We start from the raw sequence: 21,519 nt of genomic DNA, 5'->3' as shown, positions 1-21,519 counted from the left end.
TGCACGCTCCTCTAGGGACGCTGAGTCAGAGCCGGCGGACGCGGGCACAGACGCAGGGAGGGGAGGGGGCGCAGAGTGAAGGAACGGTGACCGGGGAGGGGAGGGGAAGGGAGGGGTCGAGGGGAGAGGAGGGGCGCGGCGAGGGGAGGGAGGGAGGGGGAGCAGATTGGAGAAGCGGAGACCGGGGAGGAGAGGGGAGGATCGTGGAGAGAGTGGAGGATCGTGGGGAGAGGCGGCGTGCGGCGGAGTGAGGGAGGGTGCGGGGAGGGGGCGCGGCGCGGCTGACGTGGGTCGGGGTCGGCGCGGCGGGCTGTGGCCGGCGGCGGCGCGCAGAGACACAGCGATCCGAGGCGAGGACGAGCCGGCGCCGCGCCCGTACCTCCCCGCAAAGCCCGTGCCGTGCGACCCACGAGCTGCAGCCGCCGCAGCCGAATCGAGCCGCGTGCCCTCCACGCTCCAGCAGCTCCCAGCGCCGCCATGGCCCCGGCCCTCTGGCCGCGCCTCGGCCGCATCCTCTGGCTGGCCTGCCTCCTGCCCTTGGCCCCGGCTAGGGTGGCTGCAGGTAAGGCGCTGCGCGAGCCGGCCGCTCGCCCTCCCCGAGCCGCAGCGCGCCCGGGGCCTCGGGGCGGTTCCGGGCGGGCGGCCTCGCCGGGAGCCGGGGCTGCGGAGGTGGCGCCGTGCGCCCTGCGCGCACCTCCCACCTCCCCGCAGGCAGCGAGCTGCGGAGCGGAGCACGGCCTGCCGGGCGCTGCGCAACCGTCTCCTCTGTCCCTTCTCCCCTCTCAAGTCACCGGCACTTGAGGGGGCTCCCCGCGCCCTCGTTCCTGCTGCCACCTCCAGATCGGCCTTGCCCTAGGGACCGCGCGGTGGTCGGCGCATCCATCCCGACGTTTGGAAACCTCGCAGCCGCTGGAGGTGGGGGAGGACGCTGAGGGGAATCTGGGAATGCTCGGGGTCGGTCTTCTCGCCACAGCCCCCAGGGAGCGCGGCCAGGTTGCCCGCGGAGCAGCGTTTTTGCCTTAAAATGTGGCCTTATCCAGAGAGGCTTTCTACCCTGCTTGTGTTGACTTCGGGGAGTATGCGATTTTAGCGCCCAGGAGGCCGGTCTGCCATTTCCTCTCTGGGAATGATTTCCAAAATGGAACCGGAGCTGGTTCCGCTGGGTCCTACCCGGTGTCCCCCGGATCGTGCTTCTAACATCCCCACCTCCTCAACGCCCGAAGGCCAACACCCACTTTCCTGCCCCATTTTGGCGACAAAGAAGGACCCAGGGTGGAGAGTTTTAAGGGGACAGTTGGGATGTGGGCAGCTATTGGGTGGGTGTTAAATATTATCCAAGATTTTCATTACCCCCCCCACCTTGAAAGAATGGTAGACAGAAGAAGAGATCTAAAGCAAACTTGTGAAATGAAAGCCACAAGGTAAAATAAAAAACCTGCATCTTAAGGATGAATTAAGGGAATTGTGGGAATTGGCTTGGTCAGGAGCATCTGCTTGCCTCTGGAAATGGGGTCTCTTGTCCATTAGGTTTACATGTGTCCAGAAATTATCAACACGGCCTAAATTGCCAAAAACAAAAAAAGGTGTGGAGGATTAATTCTTTGGAAGTCATGTGTGGTTCCCAGCCTGGCCTCTTGCATCCATGATACAGTCCAAATAGCTGGGAATGGGGTTGGGGAAAGCTCACAGGAGAAAAAGAGAGATTCAGAAGCCCTTTCCACCCTTCCTGGGTCTGGGTCAGCCTGCACGACATGCTTCCTACACCAGGGGTTGAAGTCAGAAGTCCGTGTCCTGGACCGTTCATTAATTCCAGGTTGTGTTGTCCAGACTTCAGAGGTACCTTGGGAAGTGTTTTGGGCTGTGTACATGTGCAGTGAGAAAAGGCTGATGCAGCCCTTTTCTAGACTGTTCTGGGGCCCTACAGGCTGTGTGGTCAGGGAGAATGTGCGTGCTCCAGGTGGAAGCCCAGGGAGCCTGCTGGTGGACATTCTTCCACGGGTCAAACTTTGCGGCTGCTGTCACTTCACTTTTTGCTTTGGCCCTTTCAGCTCTGGGTCACTGGGGCACCTGTGGCGCCCCTGAGCCCCTGACTGGGCTGCTCTGTACTCCAAGGCCATGTCATCTGGGCTCCCAAACTTGGAAAGATGGATTTGCATGGGTAGGTAACCAAACCTGGGCTTGGTTCCTTCAGCCACAGGTGGCAAAGCCTTCCCGGTCCATTTCAGCCTGGATGTTCTGGACGCTTTCTAGGCCCTGAGGACGAGGGGCAGCATCACCCGGGGGCTGTGAAATACCTGCTTTTTAAAAACAAGCCTGAGAAAAGTGCCCTTGGAGCCTCTGGCGTGTGGACAGGTCGGGATGGGGGGCGCTCCCAGGAGCCGGGCCAGCGTCTGCTGCAACATTGGCTGTAGCCACAGCCCCTCCCCACCCCCACCCCATCCCGCCTCCTGGCTGAGCTGGCTGCCCTCCTGATTCTGTTCCCCTGGCAACGGATCTGCGTCGTGCTGACATGCGCCTGTCTTGCTGCAGACGCTGGATGGCCATTAGCATGCAGCTGAATGTCCCTGCCACCTGCCAGCCTCACTGTGGCCCACGCTCCTCTCCTGGCGGGTGTGGGCAGGAGCAAGAGAGGGAAGGGAGGAGATGGCCTCTCCTCTAAGCACCTCTTTCTGCAGCAGCCTGGCCAAAGGCTGCCTCCCAGCCAGAGGGACTCAGCCTAGGGCAATGCAGATTGCTGTGTGGTCCCCGGCAGTAGCATTAGTCCCTGGGGACCTCTGGGGACTCAGGTCCTTCAGTGTAAAATACATACTGTGTTATCTTGGAGAAACTTACGTGTCTGGAATTCTCTCTTTGGGATTAAGGTGCTGCAGGTCCCTTTTGCAATGCTAGCCCAAATGACTTTATAATCCAAATCATGGCCCCAAGGAAAGGGATTCAGAACAGGGAACGTGTAACTTGGGTGAGCGAAAAGGCTGGAGCCAGAGTCCCCAGTGGGGGCAGGCAACATCGCCGCAAGGCAAATGGGGTGCAGTTAAGGACACACTCGCTCACCTCCCAGTTTTGCTGAGTCCAGCAGGTCTCTCGTGAGCCCCCTGAGAGCAGGGAGCACATCCTGTACTTCTGGGTCCCCCCAGCAGCTGCGGGTTGGGGCTCAGTCCATAGCACTTGGGTGAAGAGTTTCCTGGGGCAGTGCCGTGTGGCCTGGTCCCTCTGCCACACCCTTCTCTCCAGGTGCCTCTCCACAGCATAGTGTTGAACCCCTACTATGTGCCAAGCACCTGGCTAGGCTTGGGGGAGATGGGGATGACCCCTGCCCTGCCCTCAAGGAGCTTGCAGTGCAGTGGGGGAAATAAGGAAACCTTTATCCCAACCCAGGGAGACAACTGTGTGCTCAGGCTGTTGGGAGAGTGCCGAGGAGGTGGGGTGGGGGGGTGTCAGGGAGGGCTTCCTGGAAGAGGTTATATCCACAGACAGATAGGTGAAGAAGAGCAGTGGGGACAGTGTGTGCAAAGGCCCTGAGGCTAGGAAGGACAGAGCATGTTGGAGGGAACTGCAGGTGTTAAAGGGTTAAAGCTACAGCATGGATGTACTAAAATGTGAATGTGGTCTCCCTCCACCCCGAGGCTGGCCCATGATCAGATTAACTGTGCAGGAAGCTGCTTGTTGGGGTGGCTGAAGTTAGGGCAGGACTGGAGGCCAAGGGTCACGTTCAGGATGTATCGGTAATCCATCCGGATGGGGCAGAGTGCTACCTTAAGCAATGCTGGTAGTAACGGAGAGGGAGAATTAGTGGCAGAGGCCCGGGGGTTGATTCTTGGGACAGCTGGTCCTCTGACCCGGCAGAGAATGAAAGGTGAAGAGAATGGTAGGTTTGGGAGGGGAGAAATCCAGGGCGTCTAGAGCATCAGTGGCCAACAGAATTTTAGATGATGGAGGAAATGATCTATATCTGTGCTATCCGGGAGAGCTATGGCTGTTGAGCGCTTGAACTGTGGCTCTAGTGCAATGGGGGGACTGGAATTTTAGTATTATACATTGAAGTCATTAACTTTGATTAATTTAAATTTAATTGCATGTGGTTAGTAGCCATTGTATTCTTGCTCAGTAGAAATGAAGTCTGTTACTGGCTTCTATCAGCATTAAGGAGGTACTGGAAGCCAAGGGAGGGGGCGTATGTTGCCAGGAATTGGGGTGGGGGGGAGTAAAATGAGCAGAGGGGGGGCTTGTGGGCCCTCCTCCCTTCCTTCTGCATCACCTCTTCTGCCCAGGTGTGCACTGTTAGACATTCTCTAACCTCAGGCCCTTCAGAAGTCTCACCTGAAAAAGAAAATTACAAATCACAGGAAAATAGTTAATAAGACGTGCAGTAGTGCTATTGATAGGAGTGAAGGGTTCTGGGAATTAAGATATGCCTGCTTGAGGGATTATCATGCAAATCGTGAAGTTCACGTTAGTGCCGCTGCAGACATCCTTCTGATGTATTGTCAGGTAGAGATAAAGTAATTCAAAATTGTGTGCAGAGGCTGATTCTGACTAAATTTAAAACTTCCGTGCGTGAAAAAGAGCTGGAGGACAGCAATATGAGAGCAGCTGTTGTCTTTGGGGGGTAGGGTAATAGGACACTTCTAATATTCTTTATGCATATGTATTACTTTTATGATGGAAACAAATCTGATTTTTAAAATCTTACCTTCTGAGTATGATAAAATCTGCAGCTATCTAAAGCAGGTGAAGAATAATGACTTAGGAAAATGCCTATGATACAGAATTGAAAAAACAGAAACAGCAATGGAGCATATAATCTCAGAGTAAGCAGCATTTAAAAGAATAGTAGGAAATGACCCAATATAGTAAGTGGTTGTTACTAATTATTTAAAAACTATTTTTTAATTTTATACCTTTCTCTATTTTCAGATTACAATTAGTCTTACCTTCAATGTGTTGGTCAGATGGGGAGTGTTATTGAAAAGGCCTCCTATTTGGTCTCCATTCCATGTGCTCCAGGCCCTATTCTCTGCTTGCAACCTAGAAAACTAATTCCTGGGTTCCCTGTAAGAGCTGCATCCCCAGTATTTCAGTTCAGGTTCCCCAAGGAGTTGACCCAGCTGGAATCACAGAGCTCCAGCATTGGCCCCGGCAGGAATCCTGGAGGTTCCCTAGAGCAGTGTAGTCCAGTGGAACTTTCCGTGATAATGAAGATCTGTATCCACAGTGTCCACTATAGTGACCCTTGGCTACATGTGACTGGCCCTTGAAATGCGCCAGTGCAACCGAGAAAGTGGGTTTTAAGTTTGTTTCACTTTAATTGACGCTTAAGGAGCCACACGTGGCTAGTGGCTACCATATTGGACAGCTCAGATCTAGAAACTCTCACCTTACAGATTTATAAACTGAGACCAAAGAGAAGGGGGCTTGGCTTGGATCACAGTGGCCCTTCCTCCCAAGGCTGGCCTACCACCATCAAGGTATTAGGCCTTAACAGGGTCCAAACTCAGCTTTGTGTTTCCAGCTGGAATTTTGTTTCACATGTGAAGGTTAGTCCAAAAGAGTGGGCATTTCTTGGCATCAGCTGCAGTGGCCCCTCCTGTGACATGCACTGGCCATCATTTTCACAGCTACGAAGCGGGGCCAGGTCAGCATACACATGCTCTGTAAGGCCCTGCTTGGCTGGCATGAAAAAATAAAACAAACTGGAGACACGGGAAAGGGCGTGGGATTTGGAGTCAGTTGGGCCTGGGTTTGAATCCCAGCTGGGCAATGAACTAATCATATGACCCTTGGGCGGGTCACTTGACCTGCCTGGGCCCCAATTTCTCCACCTGTAAAAGAGACTCACGGAAGCCGGCCCAGAGGGTGGCGGTGGGTTTCCTGGCCACGCCCCTTCGTGAAATGCGGACTTTGTTGCCTTTGTTTCTGGGTTCCTAGGCGTGTATGAACTTCACCTCACCCCCGATGGCCCTGCCACCACGGGGGCAGAGGTGACCATCACGGCCAGCCTGGTGGCCGATGACAATGGCAGCCTGGTCCTGCCCGCCAGCACCCGCCTTTACCGCTTCCGCTGGATTCACACCCCATTGCTGCTCACGGGGAAGACAGATGAGGCTTTCAGCTCCACCATCCGCGTCGTGGGGAACGTGCCCGGGGACTTCCCGGTCTCCGTCTGGGTCACCGCCGCTGACTGCGGGATGTGCCAGCCTGTGGCCAGGAGCGTCCTCGTCCTCCCCATTACAGGTGAGGACCTTTCCTACTTGATTTGTCTTCAGACTCCTGGCTGGTAATCACATAAATGCAGATTAGACCCATGGTTCCTTCGCTGCTGTCAGTTAACAAAGGATCAGAAAACGGTAATATGCACTGCTGGCAGGGTTGTGCTGAAATGGACACTTAAAGTACCTATTGCTACTCGGGTGTAAATTAATACAACCCTTTGGAGAGCAGCTGATACATATGTATCAATGGTTATAAATTATTTTAGTCTTTGGCCTCTTCTTTCTCCTTCTCTCTCGCTCTCCCTCTCTCCTTCTCTCTTTCTCTCTCTCTCTCCCCCTTCTCCTCCCTTCCTTCCTCCCTCCCTCCCTCCTCTCCCATCTCTCTCTTTCCAAGAAGTCCCTGCTTTCTTGGAGTTTACAGTCTATTAAAGAACTTATCTTCAGGAAATAAACCTCCATTTGGGTAATGGTTTATGCACGAAGATGTTCATCACAGTTTTTATAACAACAGAAGAAAACAGAAACAAGCCAAGTATGCAACCATAAGGGGACTGGTTAAGTATACTGACACAATTTGTATAATGAATAATAATGACCTTTACAGAGAGTTTGTTGTAGCCTGGGGGAGTACTCATGGTTGTAAAATTTAAAAAATCAAAACAAAATTCTATAACCAGTTTGATCAACTGTGTTTAATATGTGTATACCTTAAATATGTACACACGTATACTTTGCAATTCTTCAAAACATCAACAATGCTTGTGTTTGCGTGATAAGCAGTTTCTTTTCTCTTCATTCCACTTTTCAGCAATTTCCAAATGAGCTTTATTGAGCACACCTCACTTTCTGCTTAAAAAATCAGCTTTTAATTTTTTTTTTTTAGAGGAGGCAGCATGGAATGGTGTTCCTCACCCAGCCCAGCCCATGGGGTGTGGACCTGCGGTCAGTAGAACTGCTCATTTTTTCTAGGCTCATCTAATACTTTGAAATATTTCCCAAGAGTTGCTTTCAAAGCCTGTGTATTTCCTTCTGGTCCTGGGCATCTTTTGTGCCAGAAAGTTCAGGGTCTTGGTGAAAGGGGTTCAGGAGCAGAGCTATGCATGTAACACATGGAGTGAGTCTTCACCAGCGTCCACGGAGGGGGCATATGCCTCTGTGTTTGGTGACCTGCAGCGTCCCCTCTTGCCACCACCTGGCTGTGACAGCCAGGAGGTCGGGTGGGGGAGAGGCTGCCCTGCCAACTGGCACGTGGCTCTGCCCTCCTCCACTTCAGTGGACTCACCCTCCCGTGGTCTCTGTCCCAGAGTTCCTCGTGGGGAACCTCGTTGTCACCCAGAACACCTCCCTGCCCTGGCCCAGCTCCTACCTCACCAAGACAGTCCTTAAAGTTTCCTTCCTCCTCCACGACCCCAGCAACTTCTTCAAGACCGCCTCGTTTCTCTACAGCTGGGACTTCGGAGATGGGTATGTCCTTACCCCCCTTGATGCCCCAAAGTCTTGGCTCATGGCTGGTGGCCCTGTCGTCCCAGGCGGGGTGCTCTGTACTCTCCCATCTTCACCTGCTCACTCTTTCTCACTCCAAACATGCCTTGTACACCAGCTCTGTGCCAAGCTCGGGGTCCATGGGGACCAGGGTGAGCCAGTCATGGGACCTGCCTTCAAGGTGCCTGCAACCTAGTAGAGGGGTCATTGGTGCCCAAAACAGCCCTTTAAGGCTGGTCAAGGTAGGTAGATTTTTCTCTGTTTGACTCTGGAGGGACCTGGCCAGCCAATGACACACGCTGTTATACTCACATGGTAGAATTCAGGTGTTCCAGCTTCATTCTCCTTACACCTCCTCTCCAGACAAGCCAATTGCGGGAGGCAGGTCGGGAAGTAGGGGCCGGTCAGGCATATCTGGAAATGGGCAAGATCCTGCGTGAAGAAAGCTACAGAGCTACTGAGAAGTAGCAAAGATTTGTTTTTTTAATTTGTTTCATTGAAGTATAGTTAATTACAATGTTGTGTTAATTTCTGCTGTACAGCAAAGTGATTCAGCTATGTACATATATATATTCTTTTTTAAAAAAATTTTTTTTGCGGTACGCGGGTCTCTTACTGTTGTGGCCTCTCCCGTTGCGGAGCACAGGCTCCGGACGCGCAGGTTCAGCGGCCATGGCTCACGGGCCTAGTCGCTCTGCGGCATGTGGGATCTTCCCGGACCAGGGCACCAACGCGTGTCCCCTGCATTGGCAGGCGGGCTCTCAACCACTGTGCCACCAGGGAAGCCCTATATATTCTTTTTCATATTCTTTTCCATTATGGTTTATCACAGGATACTGAATATAGTTCCCTGTGCTATACAGTAGGACCTTGTTGTTTATCCATTCTATATATGATAGTTTGCATCTACTAAGCCCAAACTCCCAAGCCCTCCCTCCCCCACCCGCAGAAGTAGAAAAGATTTGAGTAAATGGGTATGAACACCATGTCCGGGATGGTGAGTCTTAATATTGTAAAGATGTCCGTTTCCCCCCAGTCATTCTTTAAGTTTAATGCAAAACCAATAAAAATCCTAATAAGAATAATTTCTGGAACATGACAAAGATTTTACAGTTCATCTAAAATTTGTGTATAAATACACAGTTTTACACATATGTGCACATACATGTATACATATACGTCACATATACACATAATGTATATACATACATATATACATACATGTATACAAATACACATATACGCTTATATATATATGTATATATATGGTTTTATAACATAAAGAATATTTGTCTCAAACCAGGGCACAGCCTCCATATTTATTAGGGGCATTTATTTTCACGTTAAAGAAAGTTATATTCACTATTTCTTTCTCTTTTTTTTTTTTCTTTGGTTGCGCTGCAGCCTGCAGGATCTTAGTTCCCCGATCAGGGGTCGAACCCAGGCCCTTGGCAGTGAAAGTGCAGAGTCCCAACCACTGGACCACCAGGGAATTCACTATTTCTATTGCAATTGAACATTTTTGACTAGGCAATGAAATAAAATAAGAAAAGTAAATGAAATATAAATGTAAAGGAGGAGACAAAAGTCATTGTACACAGATGACAGTACTGTTTACCTGGAAAACACAAAAGACTCAACTGAAAAATCTTAGAACTAAAAAGATTTTAATAATGTGGCTGGTTACAAAACAAAGATTCTTATCTTCTCCATATAATGGCTGTCGAAAAAATCTTTCATAATATTTATAAAAACGGAGAGAATAAACTTAGCCTCAAATTGTAGGATTTATGTGAATAAAATCACAGATTGTACTGAGAACCTTAAAAAGACTTGAAAAATGATGAGAATTTCTCAATATTGTAAGAAGAAAGAGAAATGATCAGAAAAGCAGAATGATGATGAATGGTGATGGGGAAAGGGGCTAGAAATACATACATAAACGTATTTAGAAAGCTACAAATAATTTTCAGCAAGAAAAGGCAGCTCAATGGAACAGAATAGAAAAAGCAGAAAAAAAACCTAAGTTTATATACACATGTAGTGTATGATAACAATGTTACTTCCAGCCAGTGAATAAGGATAGATTGTTTGATAAATGATACTAGGGTAGCTGGTTAACTGTTTGGGAGAAAAATAATCTAATCCCTAACAAAAGCTATTCCAGATAGATTTAAAATAGTAAACATAATGAACCAGGACTAGATTGGAATGTAGATGATCCCCTGAGATTGGATAGTTTGGCGGTGGGGAAGGCATTTCTGTAAATAAAAGGCAGAAACTAGAATGGAAAAAATGCTAAATTTGGCATCATCAGATTTAAAATTTGAAATGAAAGAAGTAAATCAAACCAAAGGATAAAGGTTAAACTGGGAGAAAATATTTGGAAGATATGTAATAGGTAAAGGTTTGATAAACTTCATATATAAAGAGCATCAACAAATCAACAAAAATATTTTATTGTTACTAGAATTCCTTTTTTTTTTTTTGCGGTACGCGGGCCTCTCACCGCCGTGGCCTCTCCCGCTACGGAGCACAGGCTCCGGACACGTAGGCCCAGTGGCCATGGCTCACGGGCCCAGCTGCTCCGCAGCATGTGGGATCCTCCCGGACCGGGGCACGAACCCGCGTCCCCTGCATCGGCAGGTGGACTCCCAACCACGTGCCACCAGGGAAGCCCTAGAATTCCTTTTGAAGTGATTCAGGTAATTGTAGGGAAAAAGCATGATGTTACACACTTAATATGTTATATCATAACCTGTGATGGAGGTATGACTCTTCCTGTTTTTCAGATGAGAAAAGTAAGGCTTAGAGTTACGTAAATAGGAATTCTGGAGCTGAGATTTAAAGCCACGTCTGTCTGAACTCCAGAGTTCATACTTCTCCCCTCCCCAGATTGTCCTTGTCTAACACACAGCCTTTCCCAGTTTCCTGGCTCGGGGTGCAGAGCACTTCCTGGCAGGTGACAGGCACCTGTTGCTAGGAGTTCTCCTACCTGTAACTTACAAATACAAAGACAACCAGCAGCCACTCTACCAGGTACAGCTGACCTCATGCCCTGGCTGGCTCTGGGGACTGATGCTGGGATGATGTTTTTGCTTGCAAGGCGTTGGTCTGAATGTGTCACTGTACGACCACTCTAAGAGGGCACGTGAGTCACTTCTGTCATCTCCTCCCTGTCACCTTATAGCACCCAGATGGTGACCAAAGACGCTACAGTCTATTATAACTATTCCATCGTTGGATCCTTCACTGTGAAGGTCAAGGTTGTGGCGGAGTGGGAGCAGGTAACACCGGACGTCGGGAAGGGCGTTCTGCAGAAGACGGGCGACTTCTCCGCCTCGCTGAAGCTGCAGGGTGAGTCTCTGGGGGTTGGTGTGGGTTGAGCGTTTGGCCCATCAGGGAGCCCTGGGTACCACTCCTTCCAGGGCTGGGTCACTTGCAGATCAGGGTGGCTCCAACTGGGCACTGGGCTGAGCTCAGATGCACAGCCTCTCTTCTGTTCCCCTGGCAGCCCTCTGAGCGGGTCTGTCATTCCCTGCTTCCAAGAGGGCACTGCAGGCCATGGAGGAGGTCAGGTGGCCACCAGGTGGCAGAGCCCAGACACTGCTGTGATTTGGCGCATCCCCATCACTCCTCGTTCCCGGCTACATCTGCCTCCCGTCAAGGACCGTCCTGTTGGGGCTGGGACAGCCTCAGTCGGCTGCACAGGGAGGGAACAGCCAGACCGGCTTTGGCAAGAGGGGATGCTGGGGCAGCTGCAGCAGATTTCTTGGTCGTGCTAATGGGGTGCTGCTTCCCCCACCCCACACACGGAACAGATGATGCGGGGAGGCGGCGGTACCCTAAGTCAGCCCCAGGTCCTGCTCACCAGGGCCCTGCTTGCTTCCTCCGGCTCCCTCACTCTAAGCTGGCTCCAGCACCTGCTGCTGGCAGGGAGGCGGGACCCGGGTATGCCCCGGATGTGACCTGTGACCTGCCCTTGGGGAGGGCCAGGAGGAGGACGGGGTGATGGTCACACAGCCTCGGGACTCCACGAGCCCTGATACAGCTTTCGTCAGCCACCAGATATAATGAGGTCTTCTCTGCCTTTCAGAAACCCTTCGAGGCATCCAGGTCTTGGGGCCTACCCTAATTCAGACCTTCCAAAAGATGATAGTGACCTTGAACTTCCTGGGGAGGTGAGTGAAGCCCAGAGCACACTGCACGTGACCTGTGGTCCTGCCCGTACTCCCCCTCCGAGGCTCCTGACCTTTTGCTCCATCCCTGAGGGGCCCCAAGTTAAGGAGCTCACGGAGGGATGATGCCACCCTTGACTGTGCCACGGGAGAGTCACAGGCATGGCTCCATTCTCAGGGTCCAGAGGAGGGAGCAGTGGCCTTTTGGGGCTGTCGGCAACATGGGCATCAAGGCAGAGGCAGGTGAGAGACCACTCCTGTGAAAAGACCTGTATGTGACTTGGGCCTGCTTTCCAGCCCCCTGGAAAGCAGGCCATCTTGGGTAGGACCTGGCTCAGCTCCTGCCAAGAACACCATCAAGCTGAGTTTGTAGTAAGTGATGAGATGAGGAGATGCTGGGTGTGTTCTCCCCACAAGGGAGCCCCTCTCTGGGGCCACTGGGATGGACGGGGCTGCAGAAAAATAGTGGTCAGGGCCCAGCCCTCCAAAGACTCGAGTGGGGAAGACCAACCCCACCCAATCCCCCGACAAGGGGACATGTCAGGGGGAAATAAGGCTAGACCGGGAGGGGGCAAAGTAGCCAAGGAAGGAGGAAGACAAGCCAAGGGGCTGGAGGTGGCTCCTGAAGCTTTCAGGGGGCTTTGGAGATAAGAGCTCAGTACTTAGAGAGCAGAGGGGGAAACTACTTGTGCTTGGTGGACCTGATCGTTGAAGTGGCATGAGTGTGTGTTTTACTCTGGTCTACGTCGTGTGAGATAGGAATGCTCACTTGGAATTCTTTTTATGGACCTGCATTTTCCAGATTCTGAGCCTGTGCTGTGGCAGGTGGATAGTTTGGAATGCCCTCACCCCTTCAAACCTGTCAAAAGCCGACTTATCCTTTTAGGGCCTACTCAAATGCCACCTCCTCCAGGAAGCCTTCCCTGACTTCCTCATTAAGAACACGCTCCTCCGTCCCCTGTGCTTCCACAGTGCACCAAGTGCGTCACTGGGGCACTCATTCTGCCTCCTTCAGCAGTCTGTGTATGTCCCTGTTTGCCTCACTGACCCCCTCGGAGTCCCGAGCCATCTCTTATGTACTGTTTTGTTCCCTGGAGGCCAGGGAAGCTGGGTGTTCTGTCCTGGAAAGGACACTGAAGTTCATGACTGCCTGGGCTTTCTTGGACTTAGTCTATGCTCACACTCCTTTCTGAGCCATTGCTAAAAAACTGCCCCCATTTCCCTGCAGCCCCCCTCTGAACGTGTGCTGGCGTCTTAAGCCCGAGTGCCTCCCGCTGGGGGAAGGGGAATGCCACCCTGTGTCAGTGGGCAGCACGGCTTACAACCTGACCCACATCTTCAGGGATCCTGGGGACTACTGCTTCAGCATCCAGGCCGAGAACATTATCAGCAAGACACATCAGTACCACAAGATCCAGGTCTGGCCCTCCAGTAAGTGACACTTCGCCTCTGCTCTTACAAAGGCAGCAAAAACCAGTCAACCCTGCCACCACCGCCAGTGTGCTGCCACCAGCCAGCTCCACCAACAGCCATCAACATCAGTCCCAACAACACAAGCATCATCAATAACCCTACGGTCCCCAACCAACGCCACTGACTGACCACCCACAGCACTAGAAACTCTGTAGTGCCATCAACAACTGCTCTAGCCCCCACTACCAGAACCCCTCAGTTCCACCACCACCACCCTCCACACCAGCACCACTAGCAGTAACAACAGACAGCTCAGCTACTGCCGGCTAACTTGCCCAGCGCCACTGCCACCATCACCACATGCTACAGACAGTTCTTCTAGCATCTTCAATAGCCAGAGACGGCGCTGCCGTTGCGACCACCCTTACCACCATCAGCACTGCCGTTAACACCCCTGCCACCAGCCCCTGCACCGACCATTTGGACCGACACCATCCATCCCGTGCTACCCCAGCATCATCCCAACTTCAGCTCTCCTGTTGCCGCCACCACTGACAGTGGTCAGTGTCTCTCCATACGTTAACCACTGCCACACTTGTCCCCGACACGAACCCTCCCTCCTTCACTGCTATCACCGCCACCCCATCACCTCCATCTCGGCGCTGTTGCTGCCACTAAAACAGGCATATCCAACGGTGACGGTGCTGGACTCACAGGGCTGTTGTGAGTCTCCCAGGGAGGGTAACCAGCTCAGAAAGTGCAGTACAGTCTCTCTCGTTCATAAGGGTGCCCAACCATCGCCCCTGGAATACCCTTTCCCCAACACATCATGAGGTCCTGCCACTGGCTTACAGCCACAGGACTGGCTGATGACAGCGTCAGGTCCTACCCTTCATCTCCGGGGAGGGGGGCTGTTCTGTGACCCCAGAAAAGAACTTTCTTACGTAGAGGAGAAAGTAGGATCCCAGAACCCTAGGGATGGTCTTTCAGATGCCCAGCCAGGTTCCATGCCATACAGAACAAAAGGGGACACCCCGCCAGCTGCACTCATCCCCGAGGTTGGCCCTGTAAGTGCACCAGATGCTGTCACTGCCCCCTCCAGTCTTTCCCGTCCCTCTGAGACCTTGAGCAGACACCACTCTCCGCTCCTGGCCCCGGCTGATGTTGTGGGCCAGGCAGACTCTGTGACCTGTTGGCATCATCAGCGGCCTTGGGCCCCACCTCCCCCAACATCTCCTGGGCACTGGGTGTCTGGGATCCCTCTGAATTCTGCAGAGAAAGACAGCACTACAGGTAATCAATGCCGCCTTTTCTTGGGAGACAGATCCTCATGGCGTATGGCGGTGGCTCTACCAGGAGGAGGGTGGGGGAGTAGGGAGAAGGAACCCACACTTGCTGATCGCCTGCCTTGCACCTGCCTCACCTGGTTGCATTCCCGTGGCAGCCTTGTGGGTCAGTATTGCCATCAGGTCACTGGTCAGAACCAGGATTCGAACCCAAGACCCCCTGGGCTCTTCCTGCTCTGCCATGCTGCTTCTTGGTAACAGGATAAGGGAGTGAGCCCAGAGCTGCCAGAGGTCACGGGGCTGTTTGGGTGTCCTCACAACTTGGCTTCCCTTCCCCAGTGCAAGTCACCCAAGAGAGACCAAGGAGGAAGCTGCTGGGTCTTTCATGGCATAGGCTCAGAAGTTGTACGTCATCACTCTGTCTCATTGGGAGCAGCCCACACTCTGGTGGGAAATTTAGTTGCACCCCTTGAAAGTCACTCTCAAGTAAAACTTGAAAACCCTCACATACCCCAGCTTGGTTTTTGTGAAATCCTGGATTTGCCTGTTGGGGTTGCCTAGTTGGGATGCATGAACACAAGGAGGAAGACAGCTCTGGTGGGCTGTGTTCTCTCCCCTGTGTCATCTCCTCCTGAAGGCTAGTACTCGGCACCAACTACCCAGGCTCGTGACTTTAGCCTGTCTCACTCCCAGGCATCCAGCCTGCTGTCTTCGCTTTCCCGTGTGCCACACTCATCACCATGATGCTGGCCTTCATCATGTACATGACCCTGCGGAACGCTGCTCATCAGAAGGACATGGTGGAGGTGGGTGCTTGGTGGGGTGGGGGCTGGACTCCTGGGCCCTGACAGGAGAGGATATGCGGAGAGGGCAGAGGGGGCTAGACCAGGGAGCCTGGAGGTGGTCTGGATGTCAGAGCAAGGCCCTGAGGCTGGGGGTAATGTGCCCAAGAGGCATCCGTAGATGGGGCCCGATTGATGATTTAGCTGCTTGCCAATGTGACTTACCTCCTTCTATGCTCGCCCCTTGCTTGGCAGCTGTGCCCGTGAGCTGTTAAGGGAGAGGGCAACCGAAAGCAGGAAAGACCCACAGAGCAGAAAAGCCAAAGGCACAGGGAAGCGCTGCGTGGCTCCAGAAAGGTGTTTCTGTGCACGCTGCCAGCAGGCAGCTGAGCTCAAGGCCACCTAGCCAGGCAGCTGAGCTCCTAAGGCCACCTAATGGGACTCCCAGTGGGCGGGCGGGTGATTGACCAGTGGGGTTTTGTTCACCATAGGTGGCTGATTTTGACTTTTCCCCCATGTCTGACAAGAACCCGGAGCCGCCCACTGGGGTCAGGTGCTGCTGCCAGATGTGCTGTGGGCCCTTCTTGCTGGAGACGCCATCCGAGTACCTGGAAGTTGTCCGCGAGAACCACGGGCTGCTGCCGCCCCTCTACAAGTCTGTCAAAACTTACACAGTGTGAGCGCCCCCCATGCCCGACCCGGTTTCAGCGTTAACTGACTGCTGACTGGGAGTTTCGGGCAGGGCGGGGCAGGGTGGTGCACGCTGCCCAGCAGGAGGGGTTCATGTGTGCAGGGCTGTCCACCCTGGACGGCCATCCATTTTTACAGTCCAGCTGCCTCCACAAGCCCCCCTCCATCACACCCCCTAGCCATCCATCCATCCATCCACCTATACGGTTGTAAGCCCCTCTCAGTCAGTCCCACTCCTTGGCTTTGAAGAGGCCCCAAGTGGGGCTGCAACACCAGACGTGGTCCTTGTTCTCTCCTAAGTGTGCCTGGCTACTCCTCGTCCATTCCTCCCCTATTGGCACATTTGCTGTCTATCTTGCGTTCACAGTTCCCTCCCCCAGGCAGCACTGCCCAGGTCAGAGAGCTGGAAGGAAGGTCACAAATGGATAATTTAAGGCTGCATCACAAAAGGCCATACATACAGAGACAAGCGTGCACACACGCCACACAGACATTTCAGATGATTTCCTCTGTATCAATTAGGTGGTTGCTGGGAAGTACCCTGAATCAGCACTAAAATGAAATCTGACCTTTCCCACAAGGCCCTGACGGCTCCTGGGCCTGGTTCCTCCCTTTGTGTGCTGTCCCTGTGGCTACTGGGTCCCTTTCTAGGGACACCCTGTTCCCTCTCTGCTTGCTGGGGGTTGGGTGGGGGCAGGGCTAATGCTTTGTGAGTGCAAAGTGCTTTATAAATAGCACCTTCTTTTATTGAGTCCATGTTAAACTTTCATTGAAGAAACAGCTTTGCAGCAAAAAAAGAGTCAAGCCACGGGGACTTGGGTACCCGGAGGGGGAGGGGACAGTGTTCTTGCCGCCCCAGCTGCTCCCAGGGTGGCCTTGAGAAGGAAGAGGCAGGACTGGATGGAACCCGGGGCGGGGGACCAGCCCACTCCTCTTTCTTTGTTGGCCCAGCAGCCTGGGGGAGGCAGAGGATGTGCAGAGACTGTGTTATGGGTGCAGAGGGAGACCACGATTAGGCCCCCATCGAACTGTGCAGGATTAGGGAGCAACCTGGGCCTGCCTGGGGAGGGGAGGCAGGGCCGTGGGGGCTGAGCTTCGTTGCTGTCATCGTCTGCTCTCAGACTTTGTGCTGAAAACAGCGTTCCCACTGTCATGCAGCTCCGACTCATGAAATACTGCCATTATTGCCGAATAAAGCCTGTGTGCTCTGAGTATAGCCAAGCATATGCCAGGTGGCCCGAGTCTCTTTCTTTTCCGTGCGTGGATGTTTGGGCCTCGCAAGCAGCAAGAGGATTTCTTGGATGAAGCGGGACGTTCCGTCGTGTTCTCTGGCAAGTGCCCTGGATGGAGCCGCTGGCTACGACCTCAGGTCTGGGTCAGTGGTTTGGGTCAGTGGTTCTCAAACTGCCTCTTAGGCTGCATCACAGACAGTCTGGCTCCTGAGGGCCTCCCGGAAGTGGGTCCAGGCGCCCCAGGTGACTCCAATGTGTAGCCAAGTCTGAGACTCTGGGGTGGACTCTTGATCAGAGGGGGATGTAGGGCACACCTGGGAACTTGGAAATGCAGATCCCTGGGCCCCATGCCACACGTGAATCAGCTCCCGGGGAGGGGGCAGCCCTGGTGCATCAAGTGTGAGAACCTCCCATCTCCAGCAGGGCTTCTTGAACTTGGATGTGATGAGAGTCACTGGAGGTCTTGTTAAATGACATAGCTTCACGCAGGGTGTCTGGAATGGGCCCTGGGATTCTGCATTTCTAACAAGATTCCAGATGCTACTGATGGTGCCGGTCCCAGGACCTCACTTCGAGTTGCAAAGCTCTGAGTCTACACCCTTCCTGCGCTCTTTTTCTTCTATAAGAGGTTCAGGATTTTTTCTTAATTGCCTCTGCTCTCCCGTCGCCCCCACCACCCAGCACCCAGCGGGTGTGCACCAAGATTTGAGGAGCTGGACATAGGTGTGGGTAGACCCTGACCCCACCCCTGCTGTGCCACCCTGGAGGCCCCACTTTCAATGAGCAAAGTCATTTAGGGAACTTTCTTGGACTTCAGCATCGCTGGCATGTGGGGTGGATACTGCCACACACACCTTTCCTCTGGCCTCCCACCCGGGGGTCAGCTATGTCATGATTCAGGGCGGGAAGGAACCTGGGTATAGCAGGGCACCCTCATGCCCTGGATAACTGGTTAGAGGATCAAATGAAACCTTGAGTTACTTTAAAGTATTCTTAATAGACAAGGACAGAAATCATTTTAGAACCACTTCCTGCTGGCAGAAGACACAGCTCCCCATCTCCGCATGCCTTCAAGGGAACCAGGATAAAAAAATCTCAACTCACCCAGAAGAATTTAAAAGTGGTGTTTCACGCTGTAAAGGGAGCTACATCTCTGCAAAAATGGGGGTAATCAGGTGTTTGTCTCACAGAAGTTAAATTTTTTTTTTGAAAAACAAATTGTCAGCCACATTTAAGAGGTTGGGTAGAAAGAACCCTTGGGATAAAAAAAAACCCCAGAAACCTGAGAGCTGGGGAGGGAAGCTCACTTTGCCAAGCACAGATCCACCAGCTGCAATACAGTTCAGCAGAGTATTTGACTTGCAAAGTTTGGGAGCACGCAGGCTGTTGGGCAGTCGGCTGGGTCAGGCAGCAGAGTCAGGCTCTTCCAGGCTCCCTCCTAACCCCAGGCAAGGACACCTTCCAGGGCCGTGCTCACTGATTTGCTAGGCTGTCTGGAACGTTCCTCTGGAGGATTGCAGGAGGCTTCCAGAGCTGTAGCCCAAGTGAGGAGCCTGTAGGGAACTCACTGTATATCCTTACCAGCCCCTGGTCACCGGCCCATTCCAGGCCTGTAGCAGCGAGTGTCCAGCTCTGTCCAGCACAGCTACATCTCACCTGAGCATCCTTATAAGCACTGTCATGATTCTCTATTAGCCTGCCCCACAACCACACCCCAGGTCCAGATGGCAGGAGGGCTGGGCAGCTATTCCCATCAGCCTACAGTTCCAGGAGGGACCAGATTGTTGCTGATGAGAGGCTGTGGGTTCCCATGACCACGGGGTGTCAGGAGCAGAATCAATTGAATGTATTTTTGCCGGTACCTGATAAGAGCCATGTTTTCCTTTAAGAAGCCCATCACCCTGGACATACTCGGGTGTTTTGGAAGGGTTCTGAGGGTTTAAGCCTGATAGGATTAAAGTGGGTGTCCAAGGAAACGTACACGAACTCACCTATACTGGGTTGAATAGTGACTCCCCCTAAATTCATGTCCACCCAGAACATGTGAAAGGGACCTTATGTGGAAATAGAGTCTTTACAGATGTGATCAAATTAAGATGAGGTCATACTGGAATAGGGTGGGCCCTAAATCCAATGACTGGTGTCCTTATAAACAGAGAAGAGACACAGAACAGGCCACGTGATGGACCCAGAGGTTAGAGAGATGCATCTACAAACTAAGGAATGCCAAGGATTGCTGGCCACCCCAGAAGCTGGAAGAGGCTCGGAGCAGATTGCTGTGTGTTAATACGCTCCTGCTGCCATCCCGAAGTATCACAGTCTGCGTGGATTAAACAACAGAAATCAATTTTCTCACAGTTCCAGAGGCTGGAAGTCACAGATCAAGGTGTTGGCAGGGTTGGTTTGGTTCCTTCTGAGGCCTCCCTCCTTGGTGTGTAGACAGCCATCTTCTCCCTGTGTCCTCACCTGGTCATCCCTCTGTGTGTGTCTGTGTCCTAATTTCTCCTTCCTATAAGGACACCAGTCAGATTGGAGTAGGCCCACGCCAATGACCTCGTCTTAACTTAATTACCTCTTAAAAGGCCTTATCTCCAAATTCAGCCACATTCTGAAGTGCTGGGGGTTAGGACTTCAACTGATGAATTCTGGAAGGACAAAATTCAACCCATAACACCTTGATTTCAGACTTCTGGCCTCCAGAACTGGGAGGGAAGAGATTTCTGTTGTTTTAAGCCGCCCAGTTTGTGGTGTTTATTTCCGCCGCCTCAGGAAACAAATACACTTTGCAATGTCTATCCTGGCAGCTCTCTCAGACTCTGCATCCATCCAACAGGACGTCCTTCAAAACAGATCCAGAATCGAACCACTTCTCCCTGCTTCTGCCGCCACCCGCCTCCCTGGCGGGGCCATCCCCATCCTGTTGGCTTCCACTGCCCCTCATCTCACCCCAGCTATGTTCTCAGACCCACACGAAGTCCATGTCCTCTACCCAAACCCTTCAATGTCTCCCAGCTCAGGGGCCTTCCAGGGGCCTTCAAGGCCCGCACGACCTGGCCCTCTGACCTCACTTGCCTCAGCTTGGTCCTCCTCAGGGCTTCCCTAGGGCCGTTCCCCCTGCCGGGAGCTTTTCCCTACACATGCCTGGGGCTCCCTCCTTGCCTCCTTCACATCTGCTCCAAGGTCACCTGCTCAGTGATACCGACCCTGACACCCCCCCACCTCCCGTACCCTACGTCCCTTACCCCCAAGAGCACTGATCATTTGCTAACATACTATTAATTTTATGAATTTATTTATTTACTCTGCCTCCCTCCATAAAATAAAAACTCCAGGAATGGAGGGACTTTGCCTACTGTGTCCAATATTTCTATTTCCAGCACCTAGCATGATGTCTGGCACATAGCAGGTGTTCATTAAATATTATCGAGGAAAGGAGGAGAAATGCCACCTCCCCATTCAAATGCATGGCCTGGCAATGTCTAGGATTTAGGAGAGGAAAGAGAAAATGCTGAGGAAAGGACTCAGTGTCTCCCCAGATTGTCCAGAAGGACAAATGGCATGGAAGCCCTGGTTTGGGCCGTGTGGTGATGTCCAGGTGACAGGATGCTGAGGCCTCTGTACCTGTATCCTGGAGAGAAGGACCACTGTCTGGGGGTGTCCTTCCCTGCCCAGAGGACCTGAAGCTGCCCCAAAGTGTGATGGTGTTCCGGAAACCAGCTCTGGTGCTTGTTCATCATCAGAGTGGGAAGCCCCTGGCTGTCTTCTGAGTATGATGCCTCGTTCTGTGTTGGGGGGGGGGGTGTCAGAGGGTAGTGGGGAGCCAGGCTGTGGAGGCCACAGCAGGGGCCGAAGGAGCAAGCTGGGTTGGAACCTGGCTAAGGGGCTGAGGAGGAACTGGGGCCACCAGCCAGGATGCGGGCCAGGGGCTCTTAACCTGGGGTGCCCGACCCCCAAGGGATCCATGGAGAGAATTCATGAACTTGGATGGGAGAAATGACATCTCCATTGTTACAAACCTTCAATCCAATCGAGGCATTTCCTTCCACCATAGTGGCCCCAAATGGCAGTGTTGTCAGCAGTTCCTGTGACTTTGCCATCAGTAACAATCAAAAATATGTTCACATCACACTCCAGTTGTGAATCTCTCAAAATGTCATTTGTGCTGATCATGTGTTCAAAATTACCGTTGCTATTAGACTTGCTTTTGGATCTTATTTCACTAAGCACATATATTACAATTGCTATTC

General features: G+C 52.4%; 1 protein-coding gene across 3 annotated transcripts; it reads left to right on the top strand.

Moving 5' to 3' along the window:
- The first annotated feature begins 436 nt into the window (after positions 1 to 436).
- Positions 437 to 17,261, top strand: TMEM130 (transmembrane protein 130). 3 transcript variants are annotated; one of them, XM_065892713.1, is made up of 8 exons: positions 437 to 562; positions 5,926 to 6,231; positions 7,514 to 7,673; positions 10,882 to 11,048; positions 11,788 to 11,872; positions 13,098 to 13,300; positions 15,262 to 15,374; positions 15,878 to 17,261. In XM_065892713.1, exons 1-8 carry the CDS (start codon positions 478 to 480, stop codon positions 16,028 to 16,030), a joined length of 1,272 nt encoding a protein of 423 aa, XP_065748785.1. In that variant the 5' UTR covers positions 437 to 477; the 3' UTR covers positions 16,031 to 17,261. The 3 variants fall into 3 exon arrangements, with proteins under 3 accessions (XP_065748785.1, XP_065748784.1, XP_065748786.1); XM_065892712.1 differs by having other exon boundaries at positions 478 to 562; positions 15,842 to 16,030; XM_065892714.1 differs by lacking the exon at positions 5,926 to 6,231 and having other exon boundaries at positions 478 to 562; positions 15,878 to 16,030.
- Positions 17,262 to 21,519: the final 4,258 nt, after the last annotated feature.

Source organism: Phocoena phocoena, chromosome 15, assembly GCF_963924675.1.
Source record: "Phocoena phocoena chromosome 15, mPhoPho1.1, whole genome shotgun sequence".
NCBI classification, from domain to species: domain Eukaryota; kingdom Metazoa; phylum Chordata; class Mammalia; order Artiodactyla; family Phocoenidae; genus Phocoena; species Phocoena phocoena.
Note: the sequence above shows the minus strand (reverse complement) of the source record. Positions and strands in the feature narration are given on the sequence as shown.

What these genes read in the sequence shown, in the direction of transcription:
- TMEM130 (XM_065892712.1), top strand. Translation starts at nt 478, where the DNA reads ATGGCCCCGGCCCTCTGGCCGCGCCTCGGCCGCATCCTCTGGCTGGCC. An exon ending in CCCGGCTAGGGTGGCTGCAG is followed by an intron (nt 563 to 5,925) that starts GTAAGGCGCTGC and finishes CTGGGTTCCTAG; the next exon opens with GCGTGTATGAACTTCACCTC. An exon ending in AGCTGGGACTTCGGAGATGG is followed by an intron (nt 7,674 to 10,881) that starts GTATGTCCTTAC and finishes GTCACCTTATAG; the next exon opens with CACCCAGATGGTGACCAAAG.